Source organism: Heliangelus exortis, chromosome 2 (genome assembly GCF_036169615.1).
Source record: "Heliangelus exortis chromosome 2, bHelExo1.hap1, whole genome shotgun sequence".
NCBI classification, from domain to species: Eukaryota; Metazoa; Chordata; class Aves; order Apodiformes; family Trochilidae; genus Heliangelus; species Heliangelus exortis.
Window position 1 is genome coordinate 142,481,748 of NC_092423.1, and position 23,331 is coordinate 142,505,078.

General features: G+C 39.2%; 1 protein-coding gene across 1 annotated transcript; it reads right to left on the reverse strand.

Annotated features, from left to right (window-relative positions):
• Positions 1-1,121: 1,121 nt before the first annotated feature.
• Positions 1,122-22,068, reverse strand: OC90 (otoconin 90). The gene is made up of 15 exons (XM_071738405.1): positions 22,031-22,068; positions 20,495-20,505; positions 18,709-18,774; positions 18,445-18,504; positions 18,008-18,182; positions 14,275-14,387; positions 13,134-13,262; positions 11,600-11,641; positions 10,718-10,774; positions 8,468-8,518; positions 6,116-6,265; positions 5,642-5,740; positions 3,944-4,118; positions 2,628-2,734; positions 1,122-1,796 (listed from the first exon to the last, which is right to left on the reverse strand). Exons 1-15 carry the CDS (start codon positions 22,066-22,068, stop codon positions 1,486-1,488), a joined length of 1,584 nt encoding a protein of 527 aa, XP_071594506.1. The 3' UTR covers positions 1,122-1,485.
• Positions 22,069-23,331: the final 1,263 nt, after the last annotated feature.

Genomic DNA, 23,331 nt, shown 5'->3' on the forward strand with positions numbered 1-23,331 from the left:
CCCTCCAATGCTGTAGCATTGCAGTGTTATTTAACTACTACTATTTTTTTTTTTATTTAAGCATTACTGTTACTGAGACTGCTAAAAGTTTGAGAATATAACAACACAAAAATAATTTCCTTTAATTTGAGACATTGTAACTGAAGAATATGTTAAAGCTTTTTTTGTTTGGGCCTTTGGTTGTTGTTTTCTCCTCTCCACCTTAATTATATATCTAAATAGAATGCTTTTGCCTTGCTTAATAAATGTAACCGTGGCTCCCTTCTGTTCATGCTGTCATAGGTAGCCATCTTGTACATTTTGAAATATGTGGAAAAAGCAATAGCTTACATGTGTTCAGCTACAGTAAGTGAATTAATGGACACTTGTTAACTATTCTTTTTTCTCCATCTAGACATTGAGCCTTTGTCCATCACCCCCTGGATGCATCCATCCGACTGATTCCTCATCCACCAAAGAGTCCATTTAGTAAATCTGTATCTCTCCAGTTTAGAGAACCAGCCTGGTCCACAGTGGAGCTACAGGTCTTGGTGTATAAGGGAGTTTTTTGAGTCAGGAAAACACCAGGGCACCAGAGACACCAACCAGGAGCCTGCAACTCTTTCTTGAGACACTGTTAAGGCCTGGGCATCTCAAGAGCAGCTGCATCCCCCCCTACATCCATAAAAAGCATCCTGGGGAGCACTGCCAGCAGCAGGCAAATAGGGTATGGTGTGTTAGCTCGAGTGTAGGGTGGTATTTAGTGCAGAAGGGTGACAGGAAAGGCATCTTCACCCTGCCAGCTCAAGAGGTGAATTACATTGGTGGTCATTACCCTCTTAGAAGGATCTGAGCTATTGTACCCACCAGCAGAAAGTTGTGTTCTCAGCACTCACCAGAACTGATAGGGCATCCCAGACAGAGTTCCCATAAAACCTGCAAAGCTGGAGACAATAATGCAGAGTACACAACTCTGGGGTAAGGAATATGTCTTTTACTCTCATGATCTGGTTGCTGTGTTGAAAATTGCAATTAGATAGGAAGGGAAGAAGGAACTCTTTGTCATGCAATTACTTTTACTTTTTGGGGGTCTGTTTCCTGCTAAGCTCAGTAAAGGAAAATGGCAGCAAGAGACATTGGAATAGTTGCAAATTGCTTTAATCAAAAACCTTGAAGACTCAGCCACCATCAGTAAGATCCAGTGTGAAGCAACTACATGGTTAACAAAAATCAGTCTCTGATCAGAACAGTTTCTCCACAGAAGTTGTATGAAATTACAGAGAATACAGTGAAATAACTAGAGTCATATCTGACCTAAAGAGATGGTCTACAGTGCCAGCTGCACTACAGCAAGGGCTTACACAGCCTAACAGCTAATACCTCATCTATTTATCATGGTGTCATTTGCATGCTGGAAGTGTAAGGCAGCATGTGGAGCAAGAAAGAGGAAGATACATAATGTCTGACTCTGCAAGCCATGAGGCTGAAGCACATCGTGGTGGTTGGTTATCTGCTTTCAGGTTGCACAGCTCTGGAGTGTCCAGCGGGACGACGAGGCTCTCTCTTTGCTCTTCTCAACACACTCCGCACTGGGCCTTCCTCCTCACTGCTCTCCTCAGAGCTGGAAGCCCCTGTGCCTGTTTCTGTGCCCACTGAAGGCCTTTCAGAAGGGTCTCTTTGACATAAGATCTTCTCCCCTTGGCACTCCTGCCTGTGGGGAGACTTCAGGCTTTCATTGAAGAAGGCAGAAGCCATGCACTCAGCTGCTGCCTTATCGCAAGCACACAGTAGTTTCTCACACATGCTCCAACCGATGCCTTAAAAAGAAGTTTCAGGATTAATGTTTGAAAGCAGTTAAACTGCCCAGAGGTAGATAAACTCTTGAAAATAAGACTTGAAAATCCATCTTGACTTCTAGTCTCCCAATTTACCTTTCTTCATCTAAATGACCTTATCTAGGTGACCTTATAGCCACTTTCCAATATCTGAAGAGGGCTACAAGAAAGCTGGGGTAGGGCTTTTTACATGAGTTTGTAGCAAAAGGACAAGAGGATATGGTTTCAACTTAATGATGGGAGATTTAGGCTGGACATTAGGAACTAAAGTTCTTTCCTGTGAGGGTGGTGAGATGCTGGCACAGGTTGCCCAAGAAGCTGTGGCTACCCCATCCCTGGAAGTGTTCAAGGCCAGGTTGGCTGGGGCCTTCAGCAACCTGGTCTAGTGGAAGGTGTTCCTGCCCATGCAGGGAGGTTGGAACTGGATGATCTTTAATGTCCTTTCCAACCTAAACCATTCTGTGATTCTAAAGACAAGCCTGACACCAAAATCCTGGGCAGATGATGGTCTGACTGGCTGTAGTTGAGTTTGTGAATGTAAAGACACCAGCAACTGATTTCTGTCTTCAGTCACGAAATATCTTGAGTACAATTTTCTCATCCTGAACTGGTCGTACACAACGGTGAAATAGCCTTTACCTTGACTACCAGAAAAACTCAGTTTTACAATTCAGCGTTGCTAATATTTTGTAAACTAAATTTTCCTGTCTCCATGCTCAGCTTCAGCAGCTCACAGGCATGGTAGCATTCAGTCTGTAATGCTTTCATACACTGTTGTCAGGAAAGAAGAAATTTCCTCTAACCTGAACTTACATTTTGGTTTATGATCAAAACATACAACTTCAGACCTTGAACTTCTTTCTGCATGACATCCAAGTTTCTGAATTTGTTCCATACAACAGTGATGAGAGAAGCAGCACCTAAAATAAACAATAAATGTAACAGAAATATCCTTAGTCTTGCTGCTTCATAGAGTACTCACAATCATATTCCACCTGTTTATTTTAGACACCCATTAAAGCTGAGAAATTTATTTTTCACATCATGAAAAAATCTTCTCCATAAGAATGAAGGGGAAAAACCAGAAATCTATTCTTACTTTCCTCCTACACCTGGTTCCAATTTCACAACTCATAATTCCTTTAGTATCATTTTCTCAACAATGGTCTTGATTTTAGGTGGGTTTTATTTTAATTTTAAGCTATATAATTGCAAATGTAATTTTATTTTTTTATTATTTTTAATGTATTTTTTCCCAGGGAAGTGGTGGAGTCACCATCCCTGGAGCTATTAAAAAAAATGTAGACATGGCACTTCACGACACGGTTTAGTTGGCATACTGGTGTTGGGTTGGTGGTTGGACTTGATGATTGTAGAGGTCCTTTCCAGCCTTAATGATTCTATGTCCTGTACATCTACAGGAATATCTTCAAATGTTCAAATCTTTTTTTGTTGAAAATATGAAAACTGCATCATGATAGACAAAGTCTTGATTAAGCTTCATCTAGTGTGCTTGATCACGCACAGGCAGCTTTATTTGTCTGCAAGTGTAGGAAAATTGTGTGTGGATGCAAAGTGCTACACTTAGTCCTTAGGTGGCCTGAACTACAAACTTCCAGACAGGGAGAGATTTTCAGTTGTAAACACACATGAAGTGGATTTCTTTACTTTGGTTGAATTCTCTGCATTACTCCAGAGTCAGGCAGTTCTTCAGTCAAGCTGTACTCTCTTCTGAAGGACAGTTTGGCTCAAATGTAAATAAATTCTCACAAATCACTTTCTAAACTACATCTTAGCCGAGTTCCATGGCAAGCCTTGTGCTCATCTCTTTTGGTGTAATTCTTCTTCTCTAATTACCTCCTGTTGTTCAGCTTTCTTATTTTGAGTTAGTAAGTCCTACCTGAAACATTGATGCAATAATCAAAGGTGTAAAAGTGATAATAGAATATTTCATTTTTTATCTATTTAAGTCTTAGGCTTTTGGGTTGATTTTTTTCTTTTTTCAAAATGTTGCCTGACTATTAATTCATTTCTAAACAAGGCCAAACAAAAAGTGTAGAGGTCTTTGTTGGTCCATAGGCACCCTGGTAATACCCATAGGTAATGGCAGATTATAGAAAAGCCCCTACCTGTCCAGTGCATCAGTAGGATAACCACTTCCATCTTGGCCACAGTAGCAACCATAAGACTCAAATTCCTCTGGGCATCTCTCTGTTAAGCAGAAGAGCATTTCTCCCAGCTGGGGCAGCTCCCTCTTCACTCTTCCATTTCCTCTCTCTTGCAGAAAGGTCAATCGCTCACATACTATAAAGCAGAAATCTTATTTGACACATCATGTTTTCACTGGTTGGGGTGATGATAGAACTATTTTCAGAGCTATCAGAATCTTTCCAAGAAAGACAAATGTTTCTAAATCATTGCTTCAGCCATGAACTATGGCTCTTACAATACTGCTGAGCAAGACAGAAGTGAGGGAGGGAACATTCAAAGGTCCTGATGAAGACACAAATGACAAGTCAGATTGGATTGCAATGCAAATACTTTGCAGTTCTTTGTAATCCTTCATAGTCTGGGTGTTTTTTGCGGTTGGTTTTTTTTCTAGAATATTCAAACCTTGCTGGATACTCAGTAGATTCTGTCTTGGCTAATTCAGAAAACAAAGTCCTGACTCTGTGCTTGCATAGTGGTAGCTGAGCAATGACTGTGCTGTGCAGGAGGGAACTTTTTTTTTCCACTTGGAGTACTTCCCACCTAGTATTAAAGGTGAACTAGGACTAAAATGTACATGATTCCATCATAGTATGCTTCCAAAAATTGTCCCAGTAAACGCTTACTGACCTGCCAAAGTCTCATCATCTCCATGTTCCAAGTCTAATACTTGTCTGGCTTCACCCACTCAGGAAGAACTGATACTGTGAGAGTAATCACTCAGGTTTGAGAGAAGACTGTGTTCCAAGTCAGGAAAAACATCATGAAAAAGCCTATTTTGGGAAAGGACTTGAAAGGACTGGGGAGAGAGAGGGTTGGCTGCCCTGTGCAGCTTCCCTTCTCCCATCTGCAGCTCTAGACTGAGTTTCCCTGCTTCTTCTAGGGACAACACTTGATTGCTTCCCCCAGTAAGGAATTCTGCCCCTGTGCCTGCTTGAGTCTTTGCTCACTCATGTTAATTCACCAAGAATGTACCAAAGGTTCATGCACTGACAGGCACACTCTAAAAGCTGATACATCCAATCAAGTTTTTCAGTTTCATGGCAGTCTGGGTTTATCCTTCATGTCTGCTCTGTTCCAGCTCTAGGAAAATTTCTCTCCATTGGACACCAAGACAGTCTGTGAGCAGTACCAGGTCTGAAGTGTCTTTGGGTCGCTGTGAACTCTGGGCAAGAATTGAAACAGAATTAAAAATGCTGAGAAATAGGCTGAATATGTCAAAACTTTGGCAAGAGGTCAGAGTTAGGAGCAGAGGAAGGTCTGTTTCTTGTTTTTGCTGCTTGTAAAATGAAGTAACTCAAAGATGTGAGTAAATGCCTAAAAACAAAAACAATGGGAAATATCCACTGAGTTCATTTTAGAACTTGTACTATATAAAAACTGTGTTTATGATGTAATCACAAATAGTTGTTGTAAGTGTTGATGACAGCACAGTAGTAGAAGAAGTTAAACTGTTGTTTAAACAGTCTGCAGATGACTGTCTGCTGTTGTGGTAAATACCAGTACATACCTGTTTATAATAACTATAATCTTTATATGTAATGTACTCCTACTTTTTATTATAGAGGTAACTTAATATTTTACTAGATATAGCTGGGAAAAAAAAAGTCTTCATTTACCTTCTCCTGCAGGTCCGTGGCTTCCTGTGTCAGACAGCACCAGTTCCAGAGCTGTTCCAGAGGAAACTGTGCCCTGGCCCCCCCTTGCAGGGCTTGTTTCTGGGATGACATATGTATAGATTAGTCTTGCAAAGGTAGAATGAACTCTTCTTCAGTAAGGTGTCCAAAAGTGCATATTCTGAACCATCCAGCTGCAGTGATTCAGTGTGATAATGAGCTGGCCGTCATAACTTTTGTTTAATTAATATTTGGGAGACTGTTCATGAATGGTGGTCAAGCTTTCCTCATCAGTGTTTGACAGTGAAATGCCCTTGCCTGTGCAGTCAGTGTTGTGCTCCCTGTATCCTACTCAGATTTAGGGAGAACACTGTGTTATTCTACATATGGATGAGAAGTGCTGAATTCTCAGATAACTGTTGGCAGGAATAGGGGAATTCCATATATCAGAGCAGGCATAATTCAGTTTTTACTTGCCTTTTTCCTTTGTCCTTGCAGATGTCCCTTCAGGAACCTTCTGGGTGGGGACAATTTTTCCTTGCATTGAGTTAATATCTCCTGGGAAGGAGGCTGGGGAAGTGGTTATCTCTTCCACAGGGACCACAGCTTCCATAAATCTGTCTTTTTCTGAATAAGCAGAAAAAGAAAAGTGGAAGGTGACACGAAGCAATAAACAGCAAGATTTTCATTTTAGATAGCAGGCCAGAGTAATATCCTCAGGCAAAACCTGTGTGAACTGATAGAGGGAAAAATACAAACAAGCAAAAAAAACCCTGGCAAATTGGAGAAGAAAGGAGTAGCCACACTTTGTATTTCTTGCCTTCAAGAAAACAAGCTGCTGGTTAAACAGGACCAGTATAACTACTGATTTTTTTTTTTTTTTCTAAAATTTTGTATGTGGAATACTGAATCAATGAGCTATGCCAGTTGCTGAAAGTCCTGGGTTACTGATTAGTCAGCCATACTGAGAGATAAAGTGAGGTGAGTAAGCTGGAAAAAAAATGTCTACTGGCAGCAGCATTAGGAAAGGTAAAAAATTATTTGACTGGTGCAAAGCTTGGTAACTGAAAGATTTAGTTAATTGTAACCACAAGCAAATATGAAGGGGAAAATAAATTGAAGATTAATAGAAACTGATTTTAAAGGGCTTCTTTATCATAAAAATTAAATCAGTATTTACTTTTAGATTATCTGAAGCTTTTTTTTTTTTTTTTTTTTTTCCCTAGAAATGTTTTGTTTGGTTTGGGGATTACTTAACTAACATTTTTTTCTTTCTTTTTTTACCTTTCACTTTTTATACAAGCTGACTTCTAAATGAAAATGCTGTAAACAAACAGAAATCAAGTGGGATTTTTCTAAATGTTGACATGAAGAATGTGGCACTTCACAAATAAAATACCTTGAAAATACAGCTTGACATGTGTTTCCACAATTTTAAAGACTTTCCTTTTAAATACATTGGCTGGATATATTAATTGGATTAAACTCAAATTAATTTTTTTTTTGTCGCTCTGAAGTTCTGGTTTTAGTATGTACTGAAAATAACCTGTCATAAAATACAGGAATAGAAAAAAAAAACAAACATAATATGAAAATACTTCTAGAATTCACAGCAGCCAATGAAAGGTTGCAGAAAGGGATCAATAGCAACACACGAGTTCTAATAGCTCAGCAAGGTGCACATTTTATGTCACTTTGAGAATGATGAGTTTAAAGGGGTCGCTGATGGATGTAGAAAGTAAAACTGCAGTTTGGGAAATTCTGCACGTGGCTGATATTAAAAAAAAAATTTGTCCAGGGTTATTTGGAGCATGCAGACCTGCAATAGGGAGATGTTCTGGTACATTTGAGGTAACAGAGAAGAACATTGGGCCAATGTTTAGTACTGCAATGCCAGGTTTCTGTATCGAGGTGGGAAACATGGCTACTGTCCAGACTGTAGTCAGAGTTCCAAAATTACTACGGTCTATTCTCTATATTTAATGTTCCTTGGGATTTTTCTGGTATATTTCAATCTGCCCAAACAATCCTTTTTACACAAAAACGAGCCATTGGAAACTTTCAAGTCTAGCAAGGTTCTTCACTTCTAGCTGTAACCACTCCTGTGGCTACCCTCAAAGCAATAAAAACTGTGAAAGCTGAAGCAGGTTTTAGACTGGGAAAGAGATCTGTGAAATTCTATATAATAAAGAGAAGGCAAAATAGAAGTGAACCCTCCTGGCAGCAGATGCTATGAATGTAATTTAAAGGCCCAACCATTCTATTGGAAAACCTGATGTGAAGAGAGGTTCCCAAATGCTTACATGGGGAGTGCAATTGAGTGACTGCAGGCAAAGAACAGCTGATACTCCTCAGTCTGGTTTTATTGCTTGTGTATCTGCTGTCTGACCCTGAACTAAATTTGATTCTCTGGCAGCCCATTTGTCACCATGCATGGATTTTCAGCTGGGATGCTTTGAGCTGAATTGTTGCTGTGGCCATCAAAGGAAAAGGAAAGCTGAGAATCACTGACCTTTTATTGAGGGGATGGAGGGAGCAGAAACTGTACCTTTGTGGTCCCTTGAAGTAACTGTAACAAAAAACCAAAGGTAGTGCTTTCTCTGATGTATTTCTGCAGTGCTTTTCTGGAGTTACTCTTACTGAAAACGTCGTAAAACTTAAACACCACAATTAGCCTTGTTTTATAAAGGGGATAATTGGAAGAAACAAAGTGGTTTGCTGAATTATGTGCAAGTCAGCTGAAGAGCTGAAGGTATTATCCAGAAATCCTAAGCTCATTTGGAGTCAGGAGTGTCTGGTTCATCAACAAAAGTATAATCAGATCCTTACCTCTGGCTTTGGAAATCCCTGGGGCCATCTCACTGGGCTCAAAAGAAATCACTGTTGAAAACAGAAAATGTAAACTCAGAAAGCAACTTGTCAGCACAGACTCTTACAAAAAATTCAGTCTGTTGAGAAGAGCTTTCTCAGCAAACCAGGGAGGCCTGGGAATTTCATGGGTAGAGATTCACCCACTTTTCTCTGCAGTGTCTTGATTATTGTAGACAAAGTGATACTGATAAAATCCTCTTATTGCTGTGTGTAAATGATGTGCTTTACACTAATGAAGAACCAGCATAAATATGACTGAAGTAAAAAATTCAGTATTTAATGTTTTTGGCAGACAAATACAATCAAGAGAATTAGATTTAGATCTAGAGTCTCACTGCTGTGCATGGATGGATGCCCCATTCCTTGTGAACACCTTGTGTTTACCTGCATGGAAAGTCAAGTCCAAATACATCCCTAATTTATTTCTTTATCTGATAAACTCATTTTCATTTATCATCAGCTACATCTTGATAAATTATAAATGTATGTTATTTTAAAAATAATCTCTGCATCTTTTTGTCTGATATTAGGATGCTGTGATGTGAGAAAGAATGTCTTTTCCTTTGAACAAGTTTCTGAGTACACCTTACCTTTGCTTAATATAAGTATTTGTCAGTGGTGAAACTCCTCTGGGCTTAATGGGGCTTACCATTACTTTAAATGGTAAATGGTACTCCAGATAGTTCCTCCAAAGTCTGGCTAGATATGTTATCTGTAATGCTTTGTCCTGGCACTATTTTAAGCCTTATGATGGGCTATGCCTCTTTACAGAACACAAATAAGTGTTTTTTGGGAAACAAAATATTTCAACGGAGGTGCAAATCCAGTTGCACTTACTCCTGGAGCTCTCAGTTTTCTGTTACCCAGCTTCACAGAAGTAGCTAGAAAAACATGAACCAAAACTGGAGCTTTTGCTAGAACAAGAAATATCTGGTAAAAAACCACCTTGATCATACAGGAGAGCCAACACTTTAATTTTTTAAAAAAAAGTTAAAAACTTGTTTAAATTTGAAGCACTTTTTTCTTAAAAGCAAGCAAGCAAGCAAGCAAATAAATGGACAAATAAAAGAAATGAGAGAAAAAAAACCAAAGAGGAAGAGAAGGGGGAAAATAAAGACAAAATAAATTTCACATGTTTTATTCACTGCTCTGGATTCACACTTAGGGCACTGGCTCACTTTTAGGAGCAACTTTCCCAAGTTGCAATTCGGAAACAGATTTTTGAGTTCTTGCAACTTTCCACCTCTCTCCCCTCCCACAAAATAACTCCCCAGTTTCTCTGAGTCAAGCAACAGCTTGGTTGCACCCATCCAGGGTGCATTGCTTGGGTGCTTGGCAGATGGGGGGGAACTCTGTATGTGACAGGGTGGCTTTGCCTATGATGGGGCCGCATCACAAGAGTTCAGCAGCTAAATTGGGCAGGGGATGGTCCAAGACAGGTCTCCTACATTTTACTGTTGTATGACTTGGTCCTCACTAGGTGTTCCCTGCCAGAGCCACCCAAGGCTTTGGATGACTTCTGTCTGTGTAGTGCACACCATGTAGGTAGGAAGAGAATATTTTTCTGCTGCTGCAGCAATAAAATTGTCAAGTAACCACTTCTGAACACAGATAGCCACTGACTGGAGCAGGGAAAAAAAAAAAAGAAAAAGAAAGAAAAAGAAAAAAAATTTAAAAAAGGAAAACAGGATGACTTTCGGAAGAGGCACTTGGTCTCATGGTTTAGGAACTCACCCAGGAGGCACCAAAGTGAGAGTAACATCAGACTTTTTTTTTACATTGAAAGTAAATAAACCATTGAACTGCTGGCTTGTTTGCAACAAACCATTCACTATCTTTCCCCATGCTGCTTTCTTGATCTGGTAGAACTAACATCCCTTTAAAATCAGCAAATACACAATTGGATATGGGTCCAGTGGTTGACACCCATGCAGTATGTCTGCCAAACACCTCACCTGCTGCAGTCTGTGTTCCCAGGCAAAAAAGGGTCTGTTTGAATGAAAACAGGTGAAACCTACTGCAAACACTGGTTAAGCACATTGCATGGACAAATGGAAGAGCTGCACCTTCTCATTCAGTCTTGAATTCAGTCACCAAAACATTATATCTGCTTTTATACCAGACCTTTTAGAAGTGCAGAAAGGGAGCAAACAGATTATTCTTCTATTTTATTTTTTCAGCTTTTGGGAGCTGAAAACAGTTGCACACCTTCTTCCATGGATGCAGTTGCAGCCTGTGTTTTGTCAGTCCCATGATGAAGGAACTCTGCAAAAATAAAAGCATCCTTACTGCAGAGGCATGTCTTGGGATGATTGCTAGGCAGGATCTTGGCCTAACAGGATCTGTGTGAACAGAATGGAATTTATTTCTAGCTATTATTACTGTTGTACTTTTTGGACAGCTATTAAATGATGTAAATATAGCAAATGCAAGTGTCATTGCTGATAATTAAAGTAATATTATTAAAATCCTGCCTTGATATTTGTTCACTGACAATACTGAATTCTGCTCAGTAACAGAATTACAAAAAAATCTGTAAGTGTCTAGAGTAGAGTTGCAAGCTAAGTGCTATAAATCAGATAGCAATCAGCATTCTCCCATTTCAGCAGGGATTTATATCTGTGGCTTAGAGTAAAGTATGAAGGTAAGAATTAAACATTGAAACAAAAAACTTAAATGTTTAAATCCAGGCACTTGGCTAAGAGCCTTCCTGAAGCAGGGCCTTAAATGTGCGTGCAGATAGAAAAAGATCCATCTGAAACTATTTTGAAGCTACTGTTAGTGTTGTTCTTGTAGTATTTATAAATGAGATTCAGCATTCTCTTATGAGTTCCTCCTCAGAAAAAGGAGTCATTTGGCAGAAATTTTCCTGGGCATCTGTGTAAAAGTTTGACAACAAAATGGTGCTTTAGATTTTCTCTTCCTTTTATATTTTGATAACCTGCTAAACCTGCTAAAACCTGCTAAAACTCATCTGTGTATCTCAAAAAGGAATTAATAGCTTCCAAAATACTTATGCTATTGTTCTGAGTATAGATTTATCTTGATTTAACATATTCCAGTCAGAGAATTGCAGGGATGAGGACATACCCTCCATGGGAAGTGTTGTCATCTCTCTCTTGCTGGTTGTTTCTGAAAAGGAGAAAGCTCTCTCAAAGACTGAAGGGTGTTTGACATTGTTTAGTCTGAATCAACAACAAATCCAGAGATCATTTAATTGATTCCTATTAAAGCAAAGGTTTAAGCAAATATATCCCAATGCATTTCATTCACATTTTTCTCCGAAATAAAGAATCTACCAAAATCCTTTTCCTAGAAGTTGGTCAGACAGGACCTGCTTATCAAAGCATGAGCCAGGCAGAACAGCTACACAGAAAGATAAATGCATGAGTGAACAGTAAAGAAAAGTGGATCAAAGGATTATTTTTTTTTTCACTAAGAAATATAATCAGGAGCCTTAAATTAGTGGAGGTATGCAGCTGAATCTACCTTAATGATCAGTGCTAAAGCCAACATGATCTTCCTGTTAGCACCTAACAATTTCCCCTTTATTTGCAATGTGTGGGAGCTGCCACACTTCATATGAGAGCCATCTGATCCCAGTGAAGGATTAGTAGTTTCCAAGAAACAATTTTCTGGCTTTGATGCAAACTTTCCTGTGGTATTTTCCTCTCCCTTGACCTATTTGCCAGGGCATGATACAAATGTGTGTGTCTGTCCTTAGCACTGGGGGCTGTGAGTAGAAGCCAAAGGATTAGAAAATGTAGCATTTTCATTTCAATCTCAGCTTGGGAGTTCAAAGGTCCTCCTCCTGCCATGCTCTGATTCCAGTCAATATGAATTAAGTTTTTAATCCAGCTCTGTTCCTGCAGAACAGGTATTCAGTCTTACATGGCTGTAATTTCAGCTACAGAGCACAGGTCAGTGTATGACGATGATGGAGATAAATATCCCCTTCATCTAAAAAGAGGAATTTTCCTCCCAAGAGGGAAACCGAGTGATGGAGAAGAGTGAGTCTATTTTTGCCTTTCAGCTGTTTTTTCTGTGGTTTAAGGGAAAATTTGAGCTAGCAATGTTTTCAGTTTGGCATTCCTGCTATTGACCTCAGGGAGTCACTGGTCACTCAAAATACCACCCATCTTTTCATGCTGGCAAGACTTTCAAAGGGTTGGCAGGAGCCTCCTGAAAAAAAAGTATTCTTCATATCTAGCTGGAATTTCCCTCTTGCAGCTGTCTCTTGCCTCATGTCCTGTCCCTGTGCACCTCCAAATAGTCTGGCTGCATCTTCCCTACACACTCAACTACCTAGTGGAGACTACTACTGTTGAGGACAGCAAAAATATCTCCCCTGATCCTCCTCCTTTCTCATTATGTGCTCCATCCCCTCACCAGGTTGGTTACCTCTCCTGGACCTGTTCCAGGACAGCAGTCAGTCCACCTTCTTCTTCTCAGTTGGCATTCACTTGATGAGCAGTAAATGAAAGGACACATGAAATGGAGAACAGGACAGACTGACAGATTTAGTGCTGGGAAGCATCCAAATCACCACTTGATTCTCATTGGGTCAAATTTGCCAGTGGAAAGACTGGCAGGAGGAGGTAGTCAATCAGATCCCTGTCCTTACCTGTAACCAGAGGTGGGCAGAAGGAGACATCCAGCCCATTCAAGGAAGAGTTAATATGTGCATTCACAAAGCATTCAATGGCATCTTTGTCACAATTACAGAGGAACTGTTCACAGGGATCCCCAGAGTCTGCAAATAAAGTAAAAATCCAAACAAGAAACTAATGATATGTGTTTTCCCCCTCCTGCTTTTTCCTCCCTGTAAGGTGTATGTCTATATTCATTAGTGCAAACCTGTTTATGCTGTGCTTCTTCATGTTAAACACAGTCAAGTTTCATAGTTAACACAGGTTGGTTTTGAAATGCCATCAGAGGTATCCTGGCCCAGCTGGCCATAGAATTCTTGCCTGGGCTGGTTTATTCTGCAGAGGAGTGAGGGCTACAGAGCAGTGCTTTGCTGCCTCTACTTCTTCCATGGAAACCTTAACCCAGCTGGTACTGAATTTCACATATCTCAGACTTCATTAAAATGTTCCTCTTAACCTCAAGGAGTCATATTCCATAAGCCAAGCCTGGCATGGAAGGTGTGGTTTGCTCCTTATAAAGGATATGAAACAGTTTCCCATCAAATACTATTTTCCCACTTCAAAACCTTCTACCTTTCAGAGTTTCAGAGAAAAAAACATTGACCTTTTAGAGCTGCAACACTTACATTTCATAGATTTCATGGTTTTGATGGGAACTGATTTTTTGTTTGTTTGTTTGTTAGTTTGAGCAAAATATTTTCAGATTATTAAGTATGGAAAGAGATAAAAAAGAACTATTCATATTTGAATCCGTTTGGAACTTTATAGATTGTCCTAGTTTCAAATGAAATAAAAAAAAGGAAATTGCATCATATTGTTGCTTAAACAAACTGTAAGGGTATTGGTTTAGGATTCTGCTCTTCTTGCTGGTATCTTCAAATCACATCCTACCATATATCTTTCTGAGAAGCAATACTTAGCGAAAAACTGTATTAAAATTGATTAGGCATTAAAGAGCTTCACTCTACACTTCCCAGGACTGTATTAGTATTACATAGAGTAGCTCCTATTATAAAAGCATGATCTCTGCGTGATCTTATGTCTCTACATAATTTTTATATGAATTTTATCATGGTGAGTCTCCTGTATTACACTCTTGCAATGCCTTCATCTTACCACAAGTGAGGTTTTCAGTAGAGCAGTTGATGTCTGTAGATATTTTTGATGGATCCCATGTGCACTCCATCTCCATTGCCTCCTCGTAGCATCTGCGGTGCTGGAAACAACAGCTTAAAAAAGGAAATAATACAAATTTCACACAATTTAGTTTCAGTACAAGATCTGACTGCAATCATTCCATGTAACTCTTACACAAGACGTAAAAGGGGCCAAAAGAGAAGATATCCTTAGGACAGTCCTGAGACACAGACTGAGAACTGCTTTTTGCTGAGTCAGTCTGGTGGGATAAGTGGATCTGGATGCAAAACTCAGTGGTAGAGACCAAATTACATTTCTCTCCTTCTGCAGTGCCTGAGTTCTTACAGCCCAGCTCTAGAGGTCTTGGCTCCAGCCCTGTTACAACCTTGCCTACTGCACATTTGGAGTATTTCACAGAACTTGAAACTCATGGAACATTGATGACTGCAATGCCTTGTGAATCCCTGTGTCTCATTGAGACATTATAAGTAGGTTTAGCATTATCCTATGTTTCTTTTACTTTCTTTTCTATGCAAAAATCAGAATTAAAAATGCATCATCTAGACATGGGAAGGGGTCATTAAATATTTTTCTCACAGTGAAGTAAAGCAGCTAAAAAAAAAAAAAAGTTAAAAAAAAAACCAAAAATAAAGCAGCAGTTTTCCTACACCTCTGCTGTCATGCATAACCCAAATAGCTGCATGACTACTTCAGCTGTGAATAGCAAGGAAAAGTCAACTCAAAAAAAAAAGCTTTTCATCAATCCTCTTTTTTTCTTCATCTCTTTTTGGCAGGCAAGCCATCTCCTTCTTTGTTATAGAAACAGCTACATGCACAGACTACAAAGGAAACTTCAGTAAAACAGTCATCATTTACCCCAGATAAGGTGGCCACATAAATTAAGCAGGGTCTTGCTGTTAGATTCAGATGAAAATATCCTTCTTTCAGAGAAATGGGCTCAGACATGGGTCTGTTATTGGACTGCTACTGATCCTGGTGATGCTGAATGCAAAGGCAACATTAACACTCAAAAGCAGCATCTGCTGCCAGGAAGGATTCGCTCATGATCCTGATGTAAGCAGTTAATTTTCATTAAGCTTATGTGGGATTTTTGTTAATGACAGAGTGATTAATGTGATGTTAATACACATCAGCTGCAGCTCTGCACATACCCTGATCCCACCTCTGGACAGAACCACTCCTGCACTGAGCAGAGCAAGGAGGAAATACCTGCCCTTTGCAGGCACCCTTCTGGGTTATGCATTCACTTTCTCACAACCTGCAATTAGGAAGCATTTAATATTTAATAAGTTGCTATAGTCAACTATAATATGTCCTCATAACCAGGTAAGCAGTCCAAGTCCTAACTGTGACCAGTTTTGTTTCTTGCTGAAAGGCATCAGTGATGAGGTTTGCTCAGGAGTGGATTGGAGCTCAAGAATGGCACTATCCCAGCTGATAAAGTTTCAAAGCCCAATGTCTTGTACTCCAGTGTCTCTGCTCCCTCTTAATCGTTGTATTCCTTGCTACAACCTGGTCTAGGAGACCCTGGTGGTTCCTTGGCTCCACAAACATGGATGTGCCTTGCTTCAGAGGTAAGGGTGAACTCTGCAAGCTCCACCAGGAACAGGGTTCTAAAGATACAGCTGATGAAGTGCTTCAGAACCCACTCCTGTCTCTGCCTGAGGTCCAGTGAGGTGTCAGCACCTGAAAGGTCCCCTAGCTGCATAATTAAGTCTAATGCAAACTCCCTGCAGTGCTTGTTTGTTCAGAGCATCACAATTACATCAACATTTCATGCAACAGTTAATCAGAAAAATTACTGAGTGTCTTCACTCTGAGAGCAGTGAATTGTTAAAGCATGGGTTGTCCTCCAGGCATGCTTCTCTTTCCCTATAGACTGTGGACTAAGATCCAAATTTAGATATGAGAATTAGCTTCTCTGAGAAATGGGAAAAAGTTGGGCTTACGGGCACATATTCTAATGCCTTAAACACCTACAGTGAAATGTTCAGCCAAGGTTTACAAAACTGGTTTCTAAGACATCAAGTTAGCGAAGAAATTGTAACACTGGGAACTATGACTGAAAAAAATTTGTAGCAGCCACTTTTTGGGAGGCTCCCATGAGCCTTTTTGGGAGGCTCCCATGAGCCAAGGACACATCCACAACCAGTTCTCATTTACTGCAAAGGCACTGGGTGTGCCACACTGCTAAGGACACCTCAGCTCAGGACTGGTAACAGTCTGGAAACACAACATGAGTCTGTGGACATTTCTCAGGACAGAACAGCTGAGACCTCATTCTGCATTTATGCTGCTCTGCATTAAAACAAAGCTGAGTGAAGTGAAAGCCCAGGTGCTCAGCTCTTCAGGTATCAATCCATTGAACTGAGTACAGCTCTGGTTTCAGCATGTCATCATGATTGTGCAGAAAACCTTTCATTTCAAGGCCCATGGCTTTTGTCCAGGAGCAGGGTTAGATCTTGATTTTCCCAGCCATCTCATGCTGGAAGGTGGATGGATTGATTTCCACCTAGCTATAGGCATTAATCCTTTCTAAGCCACTGCTGTCTTCACTCAGGCAATTAATACATTACATTACATTTCTGGAAAAACCTTTTTACTATTTAGACATGGATGGATCTTGATTCTCTTTGAACTTCTTTTCACATCTCCTCCCCAGCGTAATTGAACAACCATTTGATTGTCCTGGCCTGAGTTTACATTTCTTCCTACTGTCAGGGTTAGGGCCAGCACTCAACCAAAGCACAGGGTGGAGTTTGGGTTTTTTTTTTCCTGGCTCATGGTGCTGGGAGCTGCACTTGTAGCACTGAGCTACACTTTTCTCCTCTGTGCCTAGGTGCTCCAGTGTATTACAACCTCTGCGTGTTCACAGGTGTTCAGGGCAAGATCTGATTAATCTCCTGACTACCCCTTGGAGTCAAACTTAACTGCAACCTGATTTCTGTTGCTTAAAGCCATCTCAGATGCCAACATTTTCCTTTTAGTCCACTATGAGCTGACATTGATGGGATAGTACACAGCTCCCCAAAACAACACTGTGGTAAGACTGACTGCAAACCCACTAAACTGCTTGGATTAGTGCTCTCCTGTTCCCCTTGTTAACAGGACTTCCAGTTTTTGGCTCTGATTTAAGTGTGAGATAGAAAAAAGTACGTAGAAATTATTGAGTTTTTTTTTTTCACAGTGATCTGTTCAGAATTTAGAGACTTCTCTGGGGAAGGTGTGCCAAGGAGCTGGGTATGGTGTCCTCTGCTTTTACCTGGGGGATGGGAGCATTTCTCTACATGGATGTGTGGGGAAATAAAGAGAGACTACAAGCTATGGGAGAAAAAAAGTAAGTGGGTGATCACAGGCTGCAAGATACAACCATCTTCATCTGTTTCCAAGCCATGCTTAGACAAACTGTTGCAGTGTTGGCCCAGCAAAAGGTAGTGCTCACCAGCAGGCAAGAATAGCACAGAACAGGGCTGATAAACTGGAGCTGAAGGGATTTTTGTTGGTCATATCAGATATTTATGTTGCAAATGAGTGATCAGAGTTGGATGGTGTAGGACTGACATACCCTCTGAATAAATCTTCTATTTTTTTACAGCCATCTTTAAATTGTTTAGGAAAGTGTTATGCTCTAGGTCAGCAGAACATAAGGGCAGTGCCAGGCAGAAGAGGACATCTCACAGATAAGACTTACTCATCAGCTTCATCCACAGGGAGCCCTTCCATCTCAAACCGGCAAGAGCAACCATAGTCCTCAAAATCCCTGGGACAAAATCCAGTCACACACTTCAGTTTGTTCACAAAGTTGAGCAGGGCAGGGAAATTAGTGAAGATGGACTGTAACCAGGTGAAATGAGAACCCAGGCAGTCTGGAAAGAGAACAGCCATAAAATGCATGGTAAGTGGACTGGTGTGGGTCACACCTGAGTGACTTCCATGTGAAACCATGTCTAAACAAGGTGGTAACAAAGGGACATTGAACAATGCTTAAAAGGCAGCAGTATTCAGTATCATACTAGTCTTTGGGGTAATGTACAGTCTCAAAAATCCCTGTCACTTTTCAGTATACATAAAAGCAAATCTCAGAGAATTTCCATTAGGTGCCCAAATACAGCTGGAACAGATACTTACCAAAAAATAATGCAACACTTTCCACATTTTGAAAGACTCCATTGAAGAATGTGGCATTGTCTAAATGAAAAATAAACAAACCACACTTCTTTTTAAAAAAAGAAAATGACCAGAACTGTCCCCAGACTTCCCCTGGTCTTGCTTCAGTAAACTCTTTCGAGATGAGAGTTACCAGCTGTTTGCTAACAGCACACTGCCCTGGAGTAAGAGTAACTCCCCACTCCCAGGCAATATTGTACAAAATAAAAGTTAAACTGCTCTTACTCAAGATTCTTTCAGGTGTGTCAAGAAGCTCTGGCAGGAATGCTGGTGGCTCCAGTCCTTGGCCACCTATCTCAGGAAACAGATTTGAGAAGATTAGAAAATAAAATTTAAACAAACCAACAAAGTAAAAAAGAAAAAAAAAAGAAAAAAGAAAAAAAAAGGAAAAGAAAACAAAAAAGTAAAAAAAAAAGAGAAAAGAAAAAAAAAGAAAAAAGGAAAAAAGAAAAAAAAGAAAAAAGAAAAAAGAAAAAGTTTGGATTTTTTTCTTCTGTTTGCCATATCCTGAATTAAGGTGAAATCTAATACTTGTTTTCTCTCTTCCCATTTTTTTCCTTGTTGCTATCTTCTACACAATTTCAGGAGAGAGTCTACTGCTTTGGATTTATTTAAACTTGTCTTTCTCCTTTTATTTTTTTTTAATGTGATAATAAGACTTTTTTTTAGAGAAAATGAACAGCTTTCCTAATGCCAATTATTCTCTACAAAAGATTCTGGGAAAAAGCTGATAGTTACCTTGAAAATAAGTTGCATTTTCTTGCAACAAATATAGCTGTAAGACAGCAATGGGAGTTGTGGGTTTTTTTAGATATAAGGCTTAACTGTATAGTTAGCAAAAGATTAGGAATAAAATAGGCCATTTTTTTAAGATCATATGTAAGGGCCTTTCCATTATATCTACAATTCTTGTTGAGTGAACAGATGTTCATGGTAACAGCCAGATGCCTCCAGCAACACATTTCTCCAGTTTACTTGCAGAATATGGATATGGGACTGAGGGAGGTGGGCAGAGGTTATTCCTCTTACACTGATTTTTTCCTAAAAGTCTTGGTCACACTGCAAAGCTTTTAGATGAAAAAAAAATCCATTAGAAATGTCCATAATTGCAGCAGGTGTTAGGAGAACAAATTACTTCCCAGAAAATAAGAAAAGGTTTCCCAATAAGGTTTGGCCTTTTCCAGAACTGGAACAGGTTTGTTAAAAGCTTGATGGCTTGAGGAGTTCAGATTCAAGTGAAATAGTGGTGTCTCTTGCAAAATAAATTGTATGGAATGCTTTGTATTTGTACAGATCTTTGGTGAAGAAAAAATGTTATTTTGTTATTTTGTTATTTTCTTATTTACTTAGGCCACTTATTTTGTGGCCTAAGGCATGTATTGTATTTTCTCTGCAACAAAAAACATCCTTCCCCCAAGCCAAGGTCCATCGAGCCAGGTTTTGATATAATGCACGACACCATGGCTCAAACTCAGTGTTTGTTGATCAATAGTCATTGATTATTTAATCCTTTCAGAAATACTTTGGATAACATGAAAATACCACTCAGTTGAAATGAGAGAGGGAGGGAACTGATAAAGCCATGCTACAGAAATGCCAGAAGTTGTGAATACTTCAGCATCCTTTGCTTGCATTTAGTTCTCAGCAACTTAATTTGCACAGACCCAATTAACACATAAATGTTTGAAGCTCTCCTGGAGAAAAATCTCTGCCACAGGGTCAGCAGCTTGGTAAACTTCTGACTTTTCTAATTATGAACAATGATATTTCTAATTGTCTCTAAGTTAATCAACCAATTTTTGCTAACAAGAATGTTTGATTTTGTTTAAATTGTGGGGAAAAGGACAAAGAGAAAATAATTTCTTATTGAATTATTCTCTTGTTTTGCTACCCTGGCTACTGGTCCTACCCTGCTCCCTTTATAGCCAGTGAAAGACTGCACTACAAAAGTCAATCCTTTAAGCCTCAGAAGACCCCAGGGAGGACAAATTCTTCTGCCTTTCTCTAAAACCTGCTGAATGTCTGGGGAAATTTGTGTGATACACTAACTCTTGGGCTTTCCAACTCTATACCTGGGCCACACAATTTCTGCCAACATTCAGATAAAAATAAAAAGGTTTCTGGTCTATGTCTGTGATGTTGCTACTCTGAAAATACTTTTCTGCAGTGTCAACGAAAAAAAAGCTCATCAGAAAAACATCACTGTGCCTCCAGTTGTTATTTGAATTTGTGGCTACTTAAAATGTCATAATCCATGGCATGGATGCAGTCATTGCAAACCTCAAGGAGCAAAAACCTTGACTGTCTGGAAGACACTTGCTGCTCACAAAGACGCCAGTACATGCACAGGTGTTTGCTTCAATAGCAAGAGATCAGCAGGACAGATCCCACATAAATACTAACCAGTAGTCATCTTCAGACCAAGAAATTGTAACATTTAAAATCTTAGGGGCTTAGGTGGGGAAAAAGAATTTAAAACTGTGTCACAGCCTTTTGAGGTTTGAGGGAAATCTTTTTCAAACATTACACCAGAAAAAATTCTGTGTCCAGGTATTTCTGAGTGCACAAGATATTACCCCTTTACACAACTAAAGTCCCCTTTACATGTGGTGACTAAATACACCTTTTTTTTTTTATGAATAAAGGTGTAGGTATTTTGGCATTCTCTCTCAACTGCAGTGAGAAGTGCTGATATTCTTCCTGATTTATATTCCTATCGTAGAAGCCTTAATGTTCAGCATTGTCACCATATTTTAGCCCACATGTTCTGTGTTAAAACTGTTTCTTTACTGACTTAAAACTCACACAACCCCTTAGAAACAAGGCAATGGGAGAAGCTGAAGTAGGTCAGTGCAGAGTTTTATCTATGACAAGCTGCTGAGCTTTTTTAGAAATACACCCATGGAGTGACCACAAGTGGTGTCAGGGCCTGTGAGAGTCCTTCTCTTCATTTACACACTGCTACTCTTAGTGACATTCCTACACAGAGCAGGGGCTGCAGAAATCTGAAGTGTTTGCTCATCCCTGCCACTGGGAAGCTCATTCACTCATGACAATAAAAACTAAAGAGATCTCTAAGACAATTTCAAGAAAGACACATAAAACATTCATAGTAAAATTTGAGGGAGGAGCTTTACCTTAACATGAGTTAATGTTTCAGGATGCACTGAGTGGTTTGGAGAATTTAGACAGTACATGTGCTTAATGAGTAGAAACTCTTTATATGTAATTTATAATTTTTATAATTTTTTTTGAGTCTAGAGGACTTAAAAAATAACCTAATGCTAGCAGAAGGGAAGTTGCAATTTTAGGTCATATTTTAAAGACCTCTAAATGTTTTTTGCTTTACTACAAGTCCTGAGAAAAACATGTTTTATGTGTCCCTCATAGGTAAACTTATTTAAGTGCAGTTGAGTGTTGAACAACTAAGTCTGAGTGCTCAGAAAGCATGCTTCTGAAGGACTGCTTCCAAATGCACATGCTGAAAATAGTATTTAGGCATAAATGTCAAATAATCATAACCATATATTGCCACTTACCCCTGTACACCACCACTGACATGGACACCAGCAGAATTAAAATCATCTTTAGTTTAATCCAAAACCAAGAAAAAGTCACACAGCAACCTGGTGTGCCTGGTGAGTTAAGTAAAATATTAGGCAAAATGTTATGTCTTGAATCAAGGAGTGGGAACACATCATCTTGGAAGATCACAATTTTATACCTTGTCCATATTTCTCCTTGATGCAATTAGGTTTTTGCCCTTATCACAGTAACTGCACATATCACAACAATGATGAGCTTTAAGTATCCTTCCAATTCTACCAATGTCATCAGTCAAAAGTCTCTGCCAAAGTGCCACAGACAGAGAAAGTCTATTTAGCAATAAAATGATGTATTTGAATTTCCATTTGTTTTACAAACAGCTTTCACACCTCATTTTTCTAACAGGATGCTTAAACAATTCTTCACATTATGTTTAAATGAAGATGTTCTGAATCACTGTAAATTAAGAGACATTCAGGGATTAGATCTATGGAACCCAGCTAATCTGCAATCCGTTTTGTTACTTTGCTTCACATCACAAAAATCTCTCCCATTTTGTACATTCACTCAAATATGCATTGAGCCTGACATAATGTATCATATATTTTCCCAATGATAAAGACTTTGTTTGGAAGTCTTTAAGTTCTACTTGTGCTTGTCCATACAGAAATGTGCATAAAGAATTATTCCAAAGCTAAAAACCTTTCACTAGTATTCATTAAGTGACAGATATTTTTTTTTTGTTTTGAACTACAGTCATAGTTTTCTCTAAATCTATGGTTTTCTAAATTAAGTGAGGTATGGAGATTTTTTCCAATAAAATAAATCAAGGTTTTTCTCTATCAATTTACAAGTATATACCTATTGTTGACTATTTGCTCCTCTAAGCTCAAATTCAACATTCAGTTTTATTAAGAACTCTTAATAGTTCATCAGGAAATGAGGTTATAATTATAAGACCTCTAAATATTTATAGTCTACTATCCCAAATCTCTTACCTACACTTTATTCTTCACAGTCCCCAAAAGGTCTTTCCATATTGTTTTCATCCTAAGTCCTGTATTATAGAGTCCATCTAGAAAGGCTTACCTTGAGGGCTATTATTCAAAAGCAGTTGTGTGAAGGAGAAATGGATTTCAGCAAAGTCAGTACTATGTTATTTATACACACTTGGATATACACTTCACCCATGTGATCACTTGCTTTTATCAACCCCCCTTCAACATTTATTAATTAATTCTTCCATGAAATTCCTTAGAATCATTGTGCCCACAGTGTATCTTAGTAATATAGCTCCAGTCA

Excerpts from the sequence above, each read along its gene's own strand:
- OC90 (XM_071738405.1), bottom strand. The coding sequence starts at position 22,068 with ATGATTTTAATTCTGCTGGTGTCCATGTCAGTGGTGGT. Across the intron at positions 8,519-10,717 it reads AACTGCATCCATGGAAGAAG|TGATTTCTTTTGAGCCCAGT; the intron begins GTGTGCAACTGT and ends TGTTTTCAACAG. Across the intron at positions 1,797-2,627 it reads TTTTGATCATAAACCAAAAT|GCATCGGTTGGAGCATGTGT; the intron begins GTAAGTTCAGGT and ends CTTCTTTTTAAG.